At 36.8% G+C, this 22213-nt stretch overlaps 1 protein-coding gene and 1 long non-coding RNA gene across 3 annotated transcripts in view; one reads left to right on the top strand and one right to left on the bottom strand.

The window, feature by feature from the left end:
* The window catches only part of MXI1 (MAX interactor 1, dimerization protein), a 76563-nt gene extending 60362 nt beyond the window's left edge, over positions 1-16201 (top strand). For both annotated transcript variants that reach the window (XM_006200215.4, XM_006200212.4), the window contains exons 4-6: positions 8935-9049; positions 9665-9836; positions 14396-16201. In XM_006200215.4, coding sequence (XP_006200277.2) covers positions 8935-9049; positions 9665-9836; positions 14396-14559 — 451 coding nt within the window. In that variant the 3' untranslated portion in view covers positions 14560-16201. The remainder of the gene's footprint in view (positions 1-8934; positions 9050-9664; positions 9837-14395) is intronic.
* Positions 16202-16349: 148 nt separating this feature from the next.
* LOC140699429 (uncharacterized) lies at positions 16350-19755 on the bottom strand. The gene is made up of 3 exons (XR_012077590.1): positions 19673-19755; positions 18802-18996; positions 16350-16471 (listed from the first exon to the last, which is right to left on the bottom strand). It is a non-coding gene; the product is annotated as an uncharacterized lncRNA (long non-coding RNA).
* Between the last annotated feature and the right edge of the window lie 2458 nt (positions 19756-22213).

A 22213-nucleotide genomic window follows, 5' to 3' on the forward strand; every position in this document is an offset into this window, starting at 1 on the left:
CATGGTCACCACTTTTAATCATTTAGCTCTCTATTTCAGGTTACTCACATTCAGTGCAAATTGTGAATATTCATCTTCTACGCGTGCGTTAATTCTTAGGCCAGAATGTTTCTGTTCCATTAATAAAAAGTATCTTTCCTTGTAAGTGAATACACCCCCTTAAAATGAACTATTATGCTAATCACTTCATAGTGGGGCCATTTTTTAAAATTGAATTATAGTCAGTTTACAATGTTGCGTCAATTTCTGGTGTACAGCACAATGCTTCATTCATACAGGAATATATGTATATTCGTTTTCATATTCTTTTTCACCATAAGCTACTACAAGATATCAAATATAGTTCCCTGTGCTATACAGTATAAACTTGTTTACCTATTTTGTATATACCAGTCAGTATATGCAAATCTCGAACTCCCAATTTATCCCTTCCCATCCCCTTCCCATAAGTTTGTTTTCTATGTCTGTAAGTCTGTTTCTGTTTTGTAAGTTCGTTTGTCTTTTTTTTTAGATTCCACATATGAGTGATATCATATAGTATTTTTCTTTCTCTTTCTGACTTACTTCACTTAGAATGACAATTTCCAGGTCCATCCATGTTGCTGCAAATGGCATTATTTTATTAATAGTGGGGCCATTTTTAAAGATGTTATGCTATTTCCATTTTATGCTTCTAAATGGACATTTACATTACAAAACATTCTTCGAGTGTGCTGTGTAGGATCACCGTTTTATTAGAGATCTTTAACAATATTTGTGTATTTCCCTCTGACATCCTGGACTATGATTTGATATAATAAAACAGTTGTACTGGGCTATGGGTAGGAATGGGTCTATGAGAATTAGACTTAAGCTTTTATAGAATAGTAGACTAATGCTTGTTGTGTGCATTTTATCTGTAAAACTAGGGCAGTGTCTTATAGAACGTTATCACTGTGTCTCAAATCTGACTTGCCAGCACGTAGAAAGTTTGTTTTGGTTTCAAAATGTACTTTACCCCATGGTGGCTGGCAGGGTACAATGCTATTGACATCACTGTGTTTCAAATAGAAAATTAACAAGTAGCTACTGTTGTGATTGCAGATTGCCTTCCCAGTCCCTGTGAGAGAATGCTTTTTCTTTTGGACAGCAACACTTCTCAGCCCCTTGGTACCATTAAATCAACCAATGGGGACTGCCAGAATAGGGATGAACACCAACAAAGAACTGAAGAGTATAAAAACTGTTAATAATGCAAAAATCTTTAATCACTTTCCAAATTGAGGTGAAAGAGAAATGATTTTTAAAAATTTCTCTTCCACCCACATCCAAGTTTTGACAGTAGGCCAGGTTCAGAGCCTGATCTCCCTAGAGAGGAGTATCCTTTCCCTCCACCCAAACCCCTGGAGAGTTGCCAAAGGAAAATAAGCTATTTTGTATTTAGAACAAATTGCCACTGTTTTCACCAGTGATGTAGCCCTGTTTCCCAGACTTTGAAACTTGGAATACAGAAAGTTCTTATGTGACCAAAGAAGAAATATGGTGAATGAATGATCAAGTTTCTTTTTTTTTTTAAACCAAATCCTCATAAACTGATAAGAGAAGGAATGAGATGTATGCATGGAAGCTAAGTTTAGCACAGACTGGACATCAAGTGAGCAATTTCTGTTAAATCACTTTGGTGATTGGGTTCCTTGTGGGAATTTCAGTAGAGAACATTAGCCTCTGGAACCAGATTTTAATTGTTTTTTTCAAATGAGGTTGTCAAAAATCAAGTCTTCCTTAGAGATGAACACAGGACAGTAAAATTTTTTTTAATGTGTTCTGTACTTTAGGTTTCAAATGATCAGCAGTCCTGGGATCTTGTAAAAACTATACAGACATGTTTCTTCTGTTATCAGATGGGATAAAAAAATGTTCATTTTTTTTCTCTTGCATTATGGAGTATTTCTTTTTAGACTTTCCTCTCTCATACTTGGATTTTCTTAGCTATTTTTTTCTATTTTCCTCCTTAGTAATTGCCTTCCTGTCACTTGTTATTATCACCATTTCTTGAACAACAGCTGGAACAGAGGCCAAACTTAAATCAGTCAGATTTTCTGCTTGGTAGGAGGCCTGTCAGTAAGTTCAGAAGGTTAACATTGGTGACCAAAAAATTGGATTAAAAATTATCTATGAATTTTATTTGACATTGTTGCCCTGGTCTCTCATCACTATCAATACTTTAATAAGTCACTGTGTTGTAATGGCTGCAATTCTTAACCTTCTGCTTCACTATTAAAAGAGATGTTGACTCTAATCAAGAGTTAAGTTGAAGATTATCAGTTACTCGACATGTAGTCATCTTTGGTGGTGACCTCAGCTGCACACAGAAAAACCCAGTGTAGAGTTCTGGCATCCATAAGCAGATCCCTTGTGAATGTTGGCCTGGCATCTGCTCATACTATTTGGAGGCTCCTGTATAACCTCAATTTTGGTGAGTTAGAGAGACCCAGAAATCCACTAGAAATTGATGCATCCCCCTCCCCACTGTGTGCCAGTCGCTCTTGTTTTGTGTTGGAAGAATTAAAATGACTAAAAAGTATGGATTCTGTTTTATCTAGAAGATAATTCAAATATAGTGTGATTAGTGTGAAAATCAAATACTAATTATCTGAGGAAGGGGTATGGCAAGCAAGGACTCATGGAAGAAGCAGTAGTTGGCTGTGGGCTGACAAATGAGTTAGATGCTCACTAGGTGGACAGAGGAGAAAATTGTATTCCAGGTAGAGAAATTGGTAAACATAAACCTTTGGTTTGTAGAAGAGGTTTGCAAAAGAGTATGGGTAATGGGAAGTGGGGCCGGGCTGGAAAGGTGGTAGGCAGGAGGTCAGATTATAGCATCTTCCAACAGATAAAGATTATTACTGGTATCTGTTAAAAATCTTTACAGCATCTAATTCAGTGGCACAGTAGGGTGCAGCTCATTGTTTACTGATGATTATTGTTTTTGACTAAGTGGCATTTCAGCCTCTTCATGCCTCTGAGATGTAAGGACTAAATAAAATTGCAGCCTACACAGAATTGGTGTAGTCTGAGAAAGAATGTTACTATTTTGTCATCATTTGTTTGAGCACTCACATCTCTCTCCCTCTCTCCTGCCCCCCACCTTCCTCTCTCTGTAAACCTTTGAAAGACATAATCCCAGCAGTAATTCAGAAATGATGTTCTGATGTCCAGAGCTCTGATAGTGATCTATAGTAAACTGCTCTAATAATTTGACATAGATTCCTGGAGGTCCTGGGTTGTATGGTAAAATAATTATTTGGAGTCTTCTTTTATTTTAAGAGTATACTTTGCATTATCTGTGCTTGTTTTTATATAAAATAGTATTCTTCATCCAAATCTTTGAGGAAAATTATGACTTATGGTAGGCACTATATTTAACTTTCTGGCATTAAATACTCTCTGGCTCCCTCCCCTAAGGACTACTCTGATTTTATTGGGAGAAAGTGATTTTCAAAAGTCTTCCAAGAGTGAGTAGCTTGTATCTCAACCTTACTGATTTTCTGTCTTATTTTGTATATAGATGAGCCCTTTAGTGCTGAGGTGGACAATGTGACTGTAGAATAATTTATTTTACTTTAATATTGTATAGTATATATAATTTACATAATGTATAACTTCATTTTAACACTTGTTGATATTCCTGTCTGATTATTTTACAAGATACCAGTTGAATTAAGAGGAATATTAATGAAAGCAACTTCTTTTTTTTTTTTTGAAAAGTAAGAAGGTCCTAGCTATTCTCCTAAGTTTTTATTTTGTTGTCGTTAAGCCCCATGACACCACAGCCAGTTCCTTCGCTGAGGAAATGCCACTTACCAATTCACTCACTGGGAGTTAATAGTCTGTTTATTTTTTGTGAAGTAGATAATGTATAAGTTGTAAGTGAAACATATAATTATCATGTGCCATTTTATGGGGATGGCTTGTCTAAGCTTTCTAATTTCACAAACAAAATAAGCTGAACAGCAAGAATATGATTATATTTGTTTTTGTAAGTAAAATTCATGAGTAGCATGAATATGCTTGGTATCTGGATCCATTTTTAATATCTTTTTTTTATAAGAAAAGGAGGCAGGCAGTTGTTTTTGGTAACTTTGGAGATTTTCAGAAAATTCTTGCCATGTTACATTTTAGAGAAATGTTGGAATATAAAATATGTAGGATAAGCAGCTAGCTACTGTCATGTGCAGAAGTGTTGTGTAGGGAGTTGGGAAACCTGGCCACAAGCCACTGCAGCTTTGAAGAATGTGGCTTAAGGGAGGACTCACAGCCCCTTGCATAAGGTTCACCAGAGGAAAATACAAGTACTGTTCCTATCACTTGACTTGTTTTCCATTTTGATTTAGTTATTTGGCAAAGTCTTGGTATCCTGTAGTGGAGGAATGAAAGACAAGCAAGTTCCAGTGAAGGACCGTGCCTCCAAGGGCATCAGCCAGTGGACAGTTTGTGAGGCTGGACAGGCGTTAAATTTCTTGTTGTTTGGACAGAGGGACTAGAGTTTCAAGAGATGACTTGAAAAAATATCATCATATGATACTTTCAGTTTTTTTCTGAAAGGGAATTCTTTCCTCTCCTCCCTCAGCACTGTGTGCTTCCTATGGTTGATATACCTGTGCTTTAAAATATCACAGCTACTAGCAGGGGCCATTTTATAGCAAAATCATTTCCCCTCATGTTCTGTGATATTTCAGTTTGGCAGCAGAGTTTACAAGGTTTGAAATCAAAAGCAGCACTGGTTCCTTCAGGAAAAATGATCCCAATATACCAAAATAAAAGCTAAACAGACTCTAATTGTTCCTTTTCCCATAAGGGGCTTGCCCTGTTTGAAGGTGTAGGTAATTTTGATAGGACCTTCTCTCTAACAGGGTTAGTCACTGGGTATTGCCTCTTCCCCTGGGTAAAACCCACTTTTAAATCTCATTTTAAAACAGACCTCAAAGTGTCTTTGAAAATAAAAGTACCCTGGTTTCTTTCCATTCTCTTGCCCCCTCCCTCTCAGCAAGGAAACTCCTGTTTTCTCACAGGGCACCTCCTGCTGCAGGGTCTAATCCTAACTTTGCTTTACAGTCACTCATGCTAAACTAGGAAAGATTTTAGATGCATAGCTTTTATTGAGCCATCCACGTATTGTAAAAAGTTAGGTAAATGTTAACCAGGGTGCTAAATTTTTTTTCTTATTTTCCATTAAGTCTAATTATGTCAATTTTACAATGTCAGCTTTTTTTTTCCTGTTGGTTGTTAGTCTAGTGTTCATCAGAATATTCAGAGCAGCAGCCTTAACTATCCCCAGCCTTCTCACCCTACTTTCACTTAAGGTGCAGGGCCATGCCTTTCATGAATCCTTGTTCTTCATGTCAACCCTTCCTTCCTTGAAGACTTGAAAAAGATCATCTTATGGTACTTGCAAGTTTTTCCTCAGAACATAGAGATTTTCAAATCAAACCAAGCTTTTTTTCTTTTTTTCTTTTTCTTCTCTGTTTCTTGTCCTCTTTTCTCTCCCCCAGTGTCTTTCAGTTCATGATTTGGCAACTCCATACAGGAGGCTTCTGAGCCACCAGTCACATGAGAATGAAGGCAAGAAAAGAAAGGACCGGATGGCATCAAAAGATATGCCTTTCTAGGTCATTGGTGGTTAAGCTTGCAATCTGGTTACCAGCAGGGAGACTATGGGGGAAAGAGTAGAGAGCAGCACAGCACCATTGTAAGGGAGGAAGAATTTTGCCAGACAGTTCATTCCATAATTTGCTAGAGAGAAAATACTTACACATAGAGGAGAACAGATTTCCTGATTCAACTTTCCAGATAACAATCACAGGGAATCCATTGCATTTACTTAAAAGTGGCATATAAGCACCTGTGGAAAACTGTGTGCAGTATTTGGATGGCAACTTTGAAAAGTGTGACACCGCCTTGGTCAGCTGCTATCCTCCAACTTCCATTAACCCTTTGTTATTCTGTTCTCCAAATGCCTGATTCACTTACAAGGACAAGAACTGGAGGAAATGACACTGGCTCCCACATATACACCTTTCCCCACAGAGGAGTAGAGGACATCGTTCACCACGCATCCTTTATACTGTTACCTATTTTGGAGGGCTGTGTTTACAAAGCATGGCAAGTGGCATCACTGCCTTTTATGAGACATGATATCTCAGGGCCTGTTTTCTTGGTATAAACTGTATCTTGGAGCAGTTAAAATTACTTGACTGAAGAAATGTTCAATAATGGCTAATAAAAAAAAAAATTCTAAGGCAGTCTGCCTTCCTCGTTCTTTTAGGCATTACTTACACCCTGACTCCCTTGGCCTGGGCAGCTCCTGATTTGAGTGTTCTTGTGAGATCACCAGACAGCTGAACTTGGCTAGTATTTTCCTATAGAATTCCAGTTCACTTGTTTTGAATGAAACAAGTCAAAATGTTTTTAATTTTAGGTTTAAACTTGGTCCCTGTATATGAACTTTGAATCCTTTCTTCTCAATTACCTTGAAAACCCTTGCTTTTTCATAAACAAATTCAGTATCCCTCAAGTTTAGAGTCAAGTTTCAACTCCTTTATAAGGCTACCTTCTCCAATTATTATCTCTCCTTTTATACAGATACTGCTGCCCTTGATAGCTGTATGACTCATTTCATTGTGAACCAAATGAAACCAAAAAAAAAATTTCATTCTGTAATCTGGATTATAAACTCTTGAAGTTTACTTTTGTTTCTTTTTAACTTCTCCCACTCAAGCAAGTGTCTGGAACATTGCTGAGTACACAAAAGTCATGTAATAAATAATGCAACTGAATGATTTTTTAAAAAGAAAAAACACAGATATTTTAATATTGTTAGTTGATTTTTGCCTAGATTTTAATATGACTTTAACTTACATCTCACAAAACAGAAAATTGATCCTTTTTTTTTTCTTGATATGAAACTACAGTAAAGAGTCACTCTGAAGTTTCATATAGTCAAATTAAAAGATGTTTCCTATATATGTACTGAGTTTCTGGGGTTAAATAATTTAAACAAAATTGACAAGTTATTCCTGTGGCAACATACTTGTGAGCTTTACTAGTTAGTTGCTTTGTTAACTTTTTTAGATGACTAAATTCAGAGGCCCCTTGGGAGCCTCTAATTATTAGCAAGAGAACCACCAGTCTCTCTCTACCCTCCGGTCACATCATATAGTGCAGTTGTTAGGCATATACTGTAATAATCTTAATGAAGAGTTTAATGGCACTCTTTTATTGTGAATTTATTGTTGTTTCATTTTAGTCTGCTCAGTAAAAGCACTCTGTGATCATGTGAGATTTTCCAGTTAAAAATGAAAATTCTGCTAAAGGTTCTATGATTTGGGGTAGCACAGCAGGGGAGGGGAGTGACTTTAAAATTATTAGGTCTCATTAGGGGGAATCCATTGATAAACCTTTCATTTAAGAAAAATGAAAATTTTTCTTTGTCCACATCAGGTATGTCAGGTTTCAGCCTGGAACCAATTACTAGATTTGAGTTACTGAACTCAGTAAAGAGCTTTGGAATGGAAATACTAACGGGCTAGTGGGTACTGGAAGAATCTTGACAATTCATCAGCCATACCTCTGACCTCACTGCCCCTTAGTCATCCTTTCAGTGACAGAATTGGCTGGCTTCTCTTAACCCTCTTTGAAATTTCTAGCATTTGAGAATTTCTCTTGACATTATTTCTTGTGTATTAAGACAGAGAAAGCATAGTTTGGTGGATGAGCTAGTAAACTATTTTGGCCCTCTTTGAGGAGAAAATGGAGGATGTATTTTTCAGGGTCAGTTGCTAAATGTACAGTTATAGCTCTTTAAGGAATAGGGTAATCTATGAACACATTTGTGGGTTTTCTTTTCAGATATACTATTAACTGCTGAATTATGTTATACCTGATGACGCACAGGACCACATATGTGAACTAGTATTGTTTCAGGGTGGAATTATGTACCCAGAACTCTCATCATGGTAATCACAGTTCCTGTAGGGTACAGGGAATGTAAATTTATAAGGTTCTCTGCTAGCATTTCCAGGAGAAATTTCCCATAACTGGCCCACAGGATGGGTATATTAATGCATGGACTTTTAGTGAAGAATTTTGTGACCTGATTTTTTTCTGTGTGTAGAAAACTGGAGGTAGCAAGTAAGAGAGGAAAGGGAAAGGAATAAAGAGAAATAAAAATGAAAAGCTAATAGTAACTGGTACACTTAGGTATTAGGAAGCAGCAGACTGTTCCATGAGTTGTGGTTTTAGTGGCTAGAATTGGCCTCAGGGCCATATATTTTGCCTAACCCTATCCTTGCTGGTCACAGAATTTTGCTGTTTCTGTTATGTTGGATCATACAAAGTTGTCATTTTTATAAGTGAGAAATGGTTGACTATCAGAAATTTTATATGGTTCAACCTAATACATAATAACAGACATTGTTGGATGGTTCCAGTTGTGGATAGGAGGTTGTGTGTGCCTGTAAATGAAAAGCGGGAGGGAGGAAATGGAAATTTGTGAGCATTTTGGGGTACTGAAGCTGAAAATGTCTACTCTAGCCTGTGGTTTTAGGCATTCAAAGTCAAATACAGTTGCCTCAGTATGCTTTCCTACTTCCATGTTAATGCAGTTGAGACAGTTTATGGGGCAGGTGAAAATTAAATCACTTCTGACAGAGGATTACCATTGGGAATAAGAATCTGAAGTGACCGGTGTCCGCAGCGTGCAACAGAAATGGCAGAGACAGAAAGCCTGTAGGCACACCTGCACTTGCATGCAGATACTTTGTTGAAACTGATTTAGGGTGTTAACAAGGCTACAGACTGAATAATGTGCAAATTATTATTTGTCTTAAAATAGATTTTAGGACTTTTTAGTGGAATATTCAGGCTGTGCTGATTTGACTTTTTTGTCTTCCTTAGACGAGCTCATCTTCGCCTGTGTTTAGAACGCTTGAAAGTTCTGATTCCACTAGGACCAGACTGCACCAGGCACACAACGCTAGGTTTGCTCAACAAAGCCAAAGCACACATCAAGGTAAGAATTTTTACTTTCATATTTACACATGATTCTCTCAGTCCTGGTTTCTTTTTAGCAATTCCTATTCATGTATATCAGCCATCTCCAATGCCCTCCTTTAATAACTGACCTCAAGAGAAATTTTCTGAAAACTTATCAGCTAATCTGGTGGGAGCAATATAACCTGATTAAACTAAACTGTTTTGACAGCATGGCGATTTGAAGAGCTGGGAATATGAGGAAAATAACAATTACTCTGCTGATGCCCTGAAGGAAGGCAGTTGTGCCCTCTGGTGGAGATGGCTTCATTTGGCTCTGTCCCTCAGTATTTTTCCATCAAACTATACTGCAGAGCAAGTTTCTCTTTCGTGGAGATAACTTGACAGACTGAGAATTCCGTTCTGTCCTAGTAACGTAGCATTCGTTACACATACGCACAAAAAAAGTGAAGAAAACTATTTTTGATGTTTAAAAATATGTATTTATGTATGTTCTTAAATATACACATACATTTGTGTAGTCATTCGTGTTTCCTTGGTCAAAGAAGAAATCTTTTGAGATGTTAGGTAGGAATCAGTTTTTATTGTTTCTGCTGGACTACACACAAACCTAAATACCACTTTATCATTGTAGAAACTTGAAGAAGCTGAAAGGAAGAGCCAGCACCAGCTAGAGAACTTGGAACGAGAACAGAGATTTTTGAAGCGGCGACTGGAACAGCTGCAGGGTCCTCAGGAGATGGAACGAATACGAATGGACAGCATTGGATCAACTATTTCTTCAGATCGTTCTGATTCAGAGCGAGGTAGGCAGTGTGCTGCTTCCCTAATGAAATACTAGCATCCCTATGACTGGACTTAGGGAAGGTAGGTTGGAGGACACTGTATTTGCTTTCTTCTTTTTTGCCAACAAGTATGTAACATTCTAGATTTTATACAGTCACAGTATTGTCTAGCAATACCTGTATGAACGATAGAACCTTTTTTCTTGGTTATGTATGTATTTAAAATTTTAGACTTAAAGCTTTAAGTTTTCTGTAGAAAACTGTAGCGTTCTCATACCATTCACGCAGGTTCCCCTAATGTTAGTATCTTATGTAATCATAATACAGTTACTGAAACCAAAAAAATTAACAATCATGCAATAGTGTTACTCTATAAACCTTATTCAAATTTCACCACTCTTCCCAAAAATGTCCCTTGCCTACTCCAGGATCCAGTGCAGGATCCTACATTGCATTAGCTAGCTCTTCAGTCTTTCATGACCATGCCACTTTTGAAGAATACTGGTCAGTTATTTTATGCAGTGTTCCTCAATTTGGGTTTGTCTGATGTTTTCTCATTAGAATGAGGTGTTACACATTTGAGGGGAAGAGATGTCACAGAAGTAATGTTGGGCCCTTCTCAATTCATTGCATTAGGAAAATACAGGATGTTGATATGTTTTATAACTGGTGATGTTAATTTTTAAACCTATATTTCAAAGTACCACATCCTTTATTTCTCTTTACATCTGTCCCAGAACATTTGTCTTTGGCAGAATTAAAGAACAAAAATCAACTGAAAAAGAAACTGTTTGAATTCTACTGATCTGCTCATCTATAGCTCCCACCCGCCACACCATAGTAAAAGATCCCAGAGGTGAACTCTGGTGACTTTAAGCTTTACATTTGGTAAACTAGAGCTCATGAGATCTTGAGAATTCTAAATTTCTTTTGACTTTTTATTATGGAAATTTTCAAACATACACAAAAGTAGAATAGGATAATGAACTCTCACATACCCATCATCCAGTTTGAACAGCTGTCAACATTCTGTCACTCTTATTTCACCTGTTCTTTACCACCTCACCACTTTTTCTAGAATGCAGGAATCAAATGGAATGTTTTAAATCAAATATCTGGAATGTTTTAAATCAAATCTCAGATAACATTATCGCTTTGTCCCTAAATACTTCAGTATCTATCTTTAATAAATAGGACTTTAAAGAATATAATACTATTATAAGAGCCCACACAATAAAATCAGGTAATACTTTTTTTAAGCCTTTTATTTATTTTAAACTTATTTTTTTATTTTTGGGGGGGGTAATTCGGTTTTTATTTATTTATCTTTAATGGAAGTACTGGGGATTGAACCCAGGACCTTGTACATGCTAGGCATGCACTCTACCACTGAGCTATATACCCCCCAACCCCAATAATCCTATTTAATGTCATCTAATACCCAGTCTCTGATAGCTTGTCTCAAAAATGGCATCTTACCATTGGTATGTTTGAATTATAATCCAAACAAAGTTCACACTGCATTTGCTTGTACCTTTTAAGATACAGTTGATCCTTGAACAACAGGTTTGAACTGCATGGGTCCACTTATATGAGGATGTTTTTCAATAAATACGCGCTACAGTACTACATGATCTGCAGTTGGTTGAATCCACAGATAGGGAGGACTGACTGTAATGCTATGTTCAGATTTTTGACTGCGTGGAGGGTTTGGCATCCCTAACTCCCTGTGTTCAAGGGTCAGCCCTACTTTTAATCTATAATAGTTTTCCTTTCCCCAGTGTCAGTTATTTGTTGTCAAAACTGGGAAACTGGGTCATTTTTCTTACATATAGTTTCCCCCATTCTAGATTTGGCTAATGAATCCTCATGATGTCAGTTAACATGTTCTGTCCCCTGGGGGGAGGGAAATAGTTCAATGGTAGAGCACAAGCTTAGCATGCACGAGGCCCTGGGTTTGATCCCCAGTACCTCCACTGAAAAAAAAGCAGATATTTTTGTCCCTCATATTTCTTGTAAACTAGTTGGTAGATCTAGGGGCTTGATTAAATTCATATTTTTTGAGGCAAGAATCCTGCATGAGTGGTGCTGTGTACTTCCTGTTGCATCAGTATTATGTTTAGTTGTCCCATGCTAGTGAGAACACTGGTCAGTGAGTTCAGGTGATGTCATCTTGATACATCTATGTAATTGTATCAACTTTTCACATAATAGTGTTAGTAATCATTGATGACTGTTGCCCTGATCATTACTTTTGCTTGTTTGATTTATGAGGGGGAGGTAATTAGGTTTGCTCACTTCTGTTTGGAGGAGGTACTGGAGATTGAACCCAGGACCTCGTGCGTACTAAGCATGTGCTCTACCACTTGAGCTATACCCTTCCCCCTGCCCTGATCATTATTTTATTAAGTGTAACAAAATAATGGTTTTCTAATTTTGTCGTTCTTCTTGTGTTTATTAACTTTTTCTTCTTTAATTTCCTCATCAACTTTTTGGTTACCCTGAAAAAGTCCTTACTGGGAAGACAGGATAAATGCTTTTTTTTGTTTTGGTTTTGCTTCATCAATTTTCTAAATAATGAGTTGATGCCTTAGCAACCTCCAGAGGTAACAAGGTTTTGTGTTGTGTTCTGTGTTTTTGATTATCTTATGAACTCATGTTTTCATGTACTGAATGTGTTCCAGTCCACTGTAGTCATTCTTTTTAATTCTTTTTTAATACTTAATTTCCCAAATTCTGTGGGAGCCTTTCAGATGGGTTTTAAATTCCCTTTAACACAACCCTTGGATTTGTTTTTGTTGTCTTGCTATGTAAAAGTTTATTTTTTATGTGGCACTCAGGTTTGAAGAACAAAAGTTTACAAGTAGCAGCAGGAACCTCAAGGCTATGCTATATTTGAGTGACAGGGGAGGTGTAGCAGAAAGAACCCCGAATTAGGAGGCGACTTGGTCTTAGTCTTTCTTTTGCAGCTTACTAGCTCTGTGACCTGCAGGCTTTAACTGCCCTTCTTGCTGTTAATCTCCTCCTTGTACCCACCCCACCTCCGAATTTCAGAGGATGTGTCTTCATCATTATAGTTCTCACTTTTTTAGTATTCCCAGGAGTGTGCAAATACCTTACTACCTTTTGGGGGGGGGAGGGGAGAATTAGGTTTATTTATTTATTTAATGGAGATACTGGGGATTGAACCCAGGATCTCTTGCATGCTAAGCCACACACTCTACACTGAGCTATACCCTCACCCCCAGTTCTTATTCTTATCCAGCAGCCTTCTTTCCCAGCGTTACAGACTTTTAGCAAAATCTCTAGTCCATTTGGCTAGAGCAGTCTCTCATTTTACTTTGAGTTCAGCAAGCTCTGTTGGATAGGGTGTCTTGATTTTATTTCCCAAATGTAGGTTGGATGAGAGATGTTAAGAAACACTAAATAGCCTATGAAGCATTATGGATATGAAACAAATAATTATGAATTCATAGGATTATTTGTACAGCTTGTTTGGACAACTGCCTACATTTTAAAAACAGATTGCTAAAACTTTCCGAAGCAACAAGCCCTTTGAAAATTACTCTCTTTGAAATAACTTACTCTGTCTTCTTGGGCTCAGCAACAATCCGCTTTTCTTAAAGCAGTTGTGATCAATGTGAACCATTAAAGTCAGTGCCAAATATGAAACACCAGGCTTTGAATTTAAGAGAACTGAAGGATATTGAGTTCATGCCAGCTGTTGTGGGAGAAAACAATTTTTCAACTGCCTTTTATTTTTTAATATATTTTTAATGTATTACTGGTGATCAATTATTGATATTAAGATCTCTAGAGACAGCTGGGTCATACTGTATTTAGGATTTTTTAAAATCATTTTTGGTTTTTGAAGTTAAATACCACCACTGAAATGCCCTTACTATAATCTTTACTATAGCCCGCTCTATAATCCAGAGATTTTTAAGCCTTAGGTCCTCATTTCAAGCTATATCTGATGCAGGAAAATTAAAGTGAATTGAAGACAAATCCCTGAGTCCACTTAATAATAACTGGCTTCTTTTGTTATTGAATGGTCAGAGATCTTTATGATGAATCCCAAAAGTCTGTAGAATTGTCTGTAGAATGATACCACCAAAGGCTTGGATGGGTACATTTTCTAGTTCTCTCTCTTAAATTTATGCTTTTTTCCCCCTTTAAGGCAACTCTGCTTAATAAACATCACTGAGAATTAGTTTCTAGTTTAATGTAAAACAGATGTGATTAAATCAACTGGGATTGGGATCTTTTAATATTAAGCACTAATTCCCAAACAGGTCAACTGCTTTTGGTGGGAGGTCTAGACAGACTGGCATCAAAGGCTTTAGTATACTTGCTGCCTGAATTGAGACCACCACTCTATACCAGACATTTCCCTTTGTAAAATATATCACTGTGTCTCCTCACCTTTGGTTCCTTCTGTTCTTCAGAGATCACTGATAATAGCTTGTATAACAATGACTTTATACCACAAAAAGTAATCACTTTTCCTCATCCCTGTTAGTCCTTGAAAGTGCACATATATTAGGTTACTAATGTTCTTCCTTTTTTCCCTTTGGCAGAGGAGATTGAAGTGGATGTTGAAAGCACAGAGTTCTCCCATGGAGAAGTGGACAATATCAGTACCACCAGCATCAGTGACATTGATGACCACAGCAGCCTGCAGAGTATTGGGAGTGACGAGGGTTACTCCAGTGCCAGTGTCAAACTTTCATTCACTTCCTAGAACCCAGCATGACATAACAGTGCAGGGCAAAATATTCACTGGGCCAATTCAATCCAAACAATCTCTTAAATTGGGTTCATGATGCAGTCTCCTCTTTAAAACTAAACAAAACTATACTTGAACAAAAAGGGTCAAAAGACCTCCATTTAAGCAAATATTTAGCAAAAAGTGGGGCAGAGCCTCCCCAACAGAACAAATATTCATAATATTCGTATTTGAAAATCAGTTTCTAATGGCAGCAGAAAACTTGTATGAAATTTTCTTGATTTGATTGAGTTGATTTGAAAGAGGACATTGGAGATTCCATCCTCTTTTTCTTTTCTAGTTTGCTCATACTACATTGAGTAGACACATTTAAGGATGGGATTATGAACCCTTCCTGAGCTTTTTGGTCCTAAAAACAAACAAAAATCAAACGTATAGTAATGACAAGACAAGATAATCAGGCATTAATCTTGGATGGCTAAAGATCTATTAAAACTCAGCCTGGGACAGCTTATCATGAAGCCTGTGGATGATCAATTCTTTAAAAATACAACAACAAAATTCATTTCATGCTCTGCAAAGGAGAGACTCCCATGAAGCCTTTTGAAAGGGATCATCATGCAGCTCAGCTTTCTGTTGGATTCCATGCTAAGCAAGCTAACCTTATCCTGCATTGTTAGCAGTAGGGCACCCAACCGCCAGCTCAACAGTCAGCTGCCCTTAGGCCCTTGGGCAGCATGGGGCAGTCCATGTGCATGACAGCCTCTACCACACAGGGCCTCAGTTCAGATTTAGGGGCCAGAAGGAAAAAGATCCATGTGCCTCTGTGTCTGTCTGCGTGGGCCAGAAGAGTTGTGCACGCAGATTAGCAGGCCAAGGTCTGAGCCACGGCAGCATTTTTATTTCAGATTTTGATAAATGTTTGTATGTGTTGAAAACCAAAATGACATCTTTTTAAAGCTTGTCCATAAAAAACATAGACGTCTTTTATAGTAAAAAAAAAAAAAAAACACATGGGAAAAAATCATCTATTTTGATGCAGCATTTGATAATGATAAAACACCTCACACCTCACTCTTTATAGTGCACAAAATGAATGAGGTCTGGGCTAAGTAGAAAAAAGGTCAATGCTGTTTTTGTTTTCTTTTAGAATCATTTTTCTTTTTACCATCTTTTAACCATCTGATAAATATAGTAGACACACTATCATAGTTAACATAGTTAAGTTTGGCACTTGTCTCATTTTAATGTAAAGATCTGCTTCCATTTTCCTACAGGCAGTCTCTCTCCTTCCTCACAATCCCACTGTGCAGGTGCTATTGTTGCTCTTGTCAAGATTTTCAGAAATGTTACTTTCTTTTAAGTGAAATTTCTAGCCTGCACTTTGATGTCATGTGTTCCCTTTGTTCTTTCAAACTCCAAGGCCCTATCCCCTACCCCAGGAAGCCTTGGAAACCTTACCCTGCTCTTTGGACTTTGTATACTTTAAATAATTTAACTACCCTTAATTACTTAAAAAAGAAAAAAAAAAGCTTTATGATTTTCATAACTTATTGCTGATTTTAATGGGTTGTTAATTTCAGTCCTGTAGTTTATTTTGTTTAGATAGGGCTGGGCAAGGAAAAAGAAAATAAAGACAACCATATTTAGCAGTGCAGAGTTGAGTTGTGTGTGTAATGTTAGACTATCCTTTGTAAGTAGCACTTTAACAGCTTTCACTGCTTCTATATATGAAGTGAACCATCCTGGTCATACACAAGGCCTCATCATGTACTTACTTGTTCTTGTGCTCTTCCTGTGCCTCCAAAAATATTTTATCCTTGATTGTGGTATGTTTGAGTGGAAGAATTTCTTTGAAGTAGATGTGTGAAAAGCTGCATGCCTTTAGAAGCCCGTTATTAGAACTTGCTACTTCAGGTGCTGGGGACTTAAAAACATGATAAAACAAATTCACTTCTGTGGCCCAGATAAATTATTTCTGGTTTCACTTATTAATTACTCCTGGCTGGGTCAAAATGTTGCTCTATATAGTTGCTTACTTTTGACTTTCCCAAGGGAGACAATTGGAAGACTGCTACCTACCATGGAAAGTAGATGGAAGCCAATGACCGAGCTTCCATTTTGTTAATCCCATGGCATTCACTTGCATCACCTGCCTAGGGCTAGAATTTGGGACTTCAGGTGAACTTGAGGTGCTGCCATTTTGTTGTATATGTACAGAATGGTGGGCTGGGAAGCCTTTCTCACAAACCTATAGTACCTATTTCAACTGCCCCCTAAATTCCTCCTCCCCTGGTTTGTTTTCTTGGGGGAAGGGGATGGATTGTATGATGAGTGAGACGTATTAATTTTTTAAAAGACAAATCGACTTTGAAGATACAAAAAGTTAACTGCAAGAAATAAAAATTGTGAATGAAGAATACGCGAGTGCTTTTTGTACCACCCTTTTCTATGAAGGAAAAAATATGAGTGAGCAGCCACACTTTGAGAGGCAACTATCTCCTTAAATGTCTGTTTTGGTACTATTTCTGTGATTTGAATTAATGGCAATTTAACTCATTGCCATTTCCTGTTTATAATTTAAACAGCTACCTTTTTGACTGATAATTTCACATAATCCCAACTGCAAATGGTTTAATGTACTCGATAATCTTAACTGCTTCAGCTAGGATGCAAAGCCACTTGTCATTGTTTTTATCTGTTCTACAAAGTAACTTTTTAGGGAAACCTTTTGGCTATACTATTCAAACTGAACATTAGTCTGGACGTTCCCATTTAGTCCCCAGTATCCTGAGTTAATGTTGCCCTCTGTGTAAAATGCCTGAGTGATGTATTAATAGGTACAGATAAATCCTACGTCTGTACATATTATTACAAAAGAAAATTCTGAAGTCAATGTAACTCTAGTTTCTGATTAGGAATGAGAAACCCCAGCAGAAATGCCTCTTCAGGGCCATAACAATGACAACTTTTAACATTATGAAACAATCTTAAAAGGCAGTGAGGATTTTTGAGGCAAAGCTTCTAACCTAAGGCCACACTGCTTCTTGGGAATTCTCATGAGAAAATTGTTTAGCCTCTTGAGGAAGGTTTTTTTCTAGAGTTTGTTTTCTTCCACTTGAAGAAGCAACCAGCTGCCCTTTCTCTTTCTTTTATTAACCTTCCACCTCAAAAATTCCATACACTCTTCCAAAAACAGCATAAAAAGGGAGGAACAAGGGTTTTGGTCACGTTGAAATAGATGTTCTAATATTGGCTAAGAACCCTGGGCAAATTACTTAGTTTCTTCATGGAAACTGTTTCGTCCTGAAAAGTTGGTAATAAATACTAACTCCGTCCTGAAAGGTTGTAAGGATTAAGACTTATACAAATGCACCCCATCCCCATAATCTAGGAATTTGTAGTGCCGAAGTAAATTAAAGAGGTGTGGACTTCTCTACTTTCTCTGATGAATGCAGGCTTCTTTGTCCTTAATCTTGAATTTTAATTATCCTGAGTCTTGCAGAAAAAGACTTAATAAAATGGTTCATTTTCACAAAATTCCATGGCAGGTTATATGTTGTAAGTCAATTTTGACATCCCGTAGAAATTTTTAAACAGAAGCTTTGTAAGATTCATTTATCTCTGATTTTAGAACCAGTCTTTCTAAAAGAGGGAAAGGACCTGTGCTTGAGAGTACATTATACACTGATAATAACCATTGCATAATAATTGAGTGCTCTAACTAATATTTTAGTGCTGGCCTTGCGAAGAAAAAAATCTCATTGGCCTATGTACCAGATCTAACAAGAAACTAGTTTTCTTGTGGAATTCACCTGATTCTTTTAAATAATCAGTATAGTATAAGGATAGATGTCCAGGCTGACAGCTTCACTTGTTTTTGTTTTACCTTCCTATATAGTAATAAATTATTAGGGGAAATGGCTTAAATGAAGCTCCTTTAAAGTACTGCCAACTTTCTGTAACTTTGGAATTATTATTTCTTCAAGCCCTTAGCTATGGAGGAATGCTTTTTAAAGTATTTATTGGTAGGACAATAACTGGGATATTTTAGACTTTCACAACAGGGCACAGAATAGCATTGTAAAAACAACAATAGCCATAAAGTATCTCTAAAATGTATATAAAAAATATAAATTTAAGAAGTCGGTGATTTCTAAATTAGCAGCTTCATCACACTTACTCTGAAAGCTAGGTCAACTAAGCTTGACAGTTAGGAGGGGAAAAACTTGGCAAAAGAACCAAAGGGATACTTACTCCTCCTTCCTGCATACTTCTGAGCAATGAATGTACAACTGGACAATTACCATCTATTAAAGACTAGCCTAGCTGCAGATCTCAGGCTTCAACTTTAGTTTTCCCAGGATATAAAGTCAAAGTGTTTCCTCCAAGCCTGAATTCTTTGTTTCTCTGGTCAGAAATTCACTGCATCTTGCTAAAGTGAGTACAGGGCTTGAAAGGGGAAAAAACAAAAGCACGTCAGTTTTACCAAGGAAAATCATGAGCCAGCAAAATAATAACCATGATTTGGGGGCCTCACGTTGAGAAAGTAGCCCTTCAAAAAAAAAGCAAGCCTTTTCTTTTAATGAGCATAACTATGGCTTTAGCTTTGCTCTTAAAAAAGACTAAACTGGGGAAACAAATTATAATTTTAATAATTCCAGTAACTTAAGTTTGTACTGGTTTTGTGAAAATCAACTGGTGAGGTGCTTGGTAGAAGTAAATTGCTAGTTTTTATTTTCAGGGAACTAAAAGGTGACTTAAGTATCCAAAATTTGATATTTTTAGTTAATTCAGCTTTCAGCTACCACAAGCTCAGCATTATTCCCAGATCTGCTTTACCCTCCTCAAGGCCACAAAAGAACCATTTTTATATACATAAGCTGAATTCAAGGCAGAAAAGGCAAGTGAAGACCCTCACAGAAATCTAATGCTTTTGTCTGTTCTTTTTTTAAACTACTTATTTTTGGCTATGCCAAAACAAATTCTTAGAATGTCAATATTGGTTTCTGAACCTCTTTTCTGAGATGTTTCTTAAGAACATATCTATATACATAGACATGCTTTAAAAAAAAAAAAGGTGTAAGGGGAGTCAACAACTTGGGTTTTGTTTAAACTATGGTATTACCTGTTATTTTGCCTGATAGGCTCTTCCTCTCCACTGCAGTAAAAATTCAGTTTAACTTGCAACTCAAAAATCCTAGATACAAAGAATGTTTACATTTACTGTTGAACTTACAAGTTACCATTTATACTAACTGGCTTTTTCATAGTATAATACAAATACTTAATACAGGTCAGCACATGTTTATTGAACTCTCTAAATATTAACAAATACAAAACCTTATTGGTTTTAATAGATTTTCTTCCTTTATATTTAAGTTAATACCAAGTTGAGGCAAAAAGCCAAATCAAAGCTTTAAAAATATATTTTGGCTTAAATCGTAAGTGGTATTTTTCACCTTACATAATCACAATCTACAGACACACCACTCACAAAACCGTAATTTTCCTTTGTTACCTGCTGGTTTTCCCTTGTCATTTTAAAGGCAAACACACTCAGCATTAAAACTGCATTGTAAAGGAAATACATACACATACATGCATACCCTTCATGGTGAGAAAACAAGCATTGAAAAAAAAAAACAAGTTGTTACATTAAACAGATCCATTTCATTTTGGTTTGATGCCTGAGTCTTCATAATTGGGCTCAGAAAACTGCCAGTTATTAAGGAAATTTTTCCTTCATTTCAAAAATCAAACTGTTTTTACATTTAATCTAAAACATGGTGCTCAGCCAGGGATGCACATTGGAATCATCTGTGGTGTTTGTCAAAAAATAGACATACGTTGGCCTAGATAGGTCTGGGGTAGAACCCAGATCCAAGAATCCCTCTTTAATTTTAAACTAGAATTAAGGGCGATTTTACTATAAGCTGTATACCCTTTCCCATTAATAAACATACCCTAAGATATTCTAATACAAAATTTTAAAACTTTACTAGAATGTACTTAGTATGTCTTCTAACCTTGGTAATTTGATAACATCTCAGTAATACATTTATAATTAGGGGCTTCAAATCATAAGCAATGGATATTATTATCCACTATAATGTGAATTGTTATTGTTCAAAGAAAAAAGATCAGATATTCACCATTACCACTTTGCACAGTAGTAGCAAATACTTCTATGTATAGTATTTACAATATCCCAGGTACTCTACTAAATACTTTACATGTATTAACTTACTCATCCTTACAACCTAATGAAACAGGTATTTTCATTCTATAGCTTAGAAAACGGAGGCTATGCATACAAATAAGGGACTCAGGATTCAAACACAGCAGTCTGGCTCCAGAGTCCTTGCTCTCCCAATATGGTCTTTTTCATGTTAATTAAAACATTTGTTACCTGTAATTAATATTAAAATTTTAAATTTTGTTTACTTGTTTTGGGGATGTTAGGGCTGTTTTTTCCTTGAAATGGTCAACCACAAAGTCAGATGTCAAGTTTTGAGAAGACAAATGTAACCATAGCCACGTAGTTCAGTTTCAGAGCTTCAAGTCTTTCTTGACAGAGGGGAAACTCTACATGAACTTTTATAAGAAAGCTTCGTAAGACCAAGCATCACATTCAGTTTTAGAGTACTGAGAGCTTAATCACCTGCATTGTAAAATACAATCGGTATCATGCTTCTCAAGCATCTTCTCTCAACTTCAGCATCACACTACAAGACAGACCTCCCCAAGGAGTCCTACTTTTTAAGTTTAGTCCAGAGACACTATCATCGTCCTGACAACAGGACTTTTCAGAGACACACCTAGGTCTTTGACACAAAGGCTCTTGATCTCATGTTATATACCTATTTAAAAAAAATCTTCTCTACAACATGGTCACATTCTTCCCTTTTTCTCTTCCTACCGCAAAGCCCTCCAGGAAAATTAATGTGCAGAAAGGAAGACCCATAGGGTCAAAGAAGGTACAAGTCTCAACACAAGAGTCTTGCCTACACAAACAACAGGTGAACTACTATTCCAACAAATACACCAAGGTAATCTCACCAAAGATCATTTTGTGTGGTCATAGAATTATACCAAATTTTCTTCCAATGTTTTTTAATCAACAGGATTCCCCTTAAGGATACCAGTACATTAAGATCAAGTTGGTTATACTGGTAACAAGAACATAATTTTATTTATGAGTTTTTCAGCCTACATAGATAGCCCTTTTTCTACTGTAATTTGTGCCCTGTATTGAAAAAACACTTCACCTTTCAATCCGTCCTATGTGCTCTACCCTCTGGCCATAAATGACAGGGGGAAAAAACCCATCTCCTGGGTTGGGAATGGAGATGGAGGGACAAGATGAGGAATCGTATCTCTCACCACTGTCCTTCTGAAAGTTCAATTTACCAAAAAACTTAAAATTCATGAAATAAAAATTTTTATTTTCACCCTCTACCAAAAATTTACAAACACCTCTACACACAGCACAAACCCTTAAAACCAACTTGTCCTTTAGGATCCAATCTCATGTCTAATAGGAGTACCTAGGATTTACCAAAACCTTTATAGCATACTCAATATTCTTTTCTGTGGAAATGATGTATGCTTAATCATTATATCAATGCTGGCAGCTAAGACACCACCCCCTTTTGTTAACACACCC

The sequence above is a fragment of the Vicugna pacos genome, chromosome 11 (assembly GCF_048564905.1).
Source record: "Vicugna pacos chromosome 11, VicPac4, whole genome shotgun sequence".
Lineage (NCBI taxonomy): Eukaryota > Metazoa > Chordata > Mammalia > Artiodactyla > Camelidae > Vicugna > Vicugna pacos.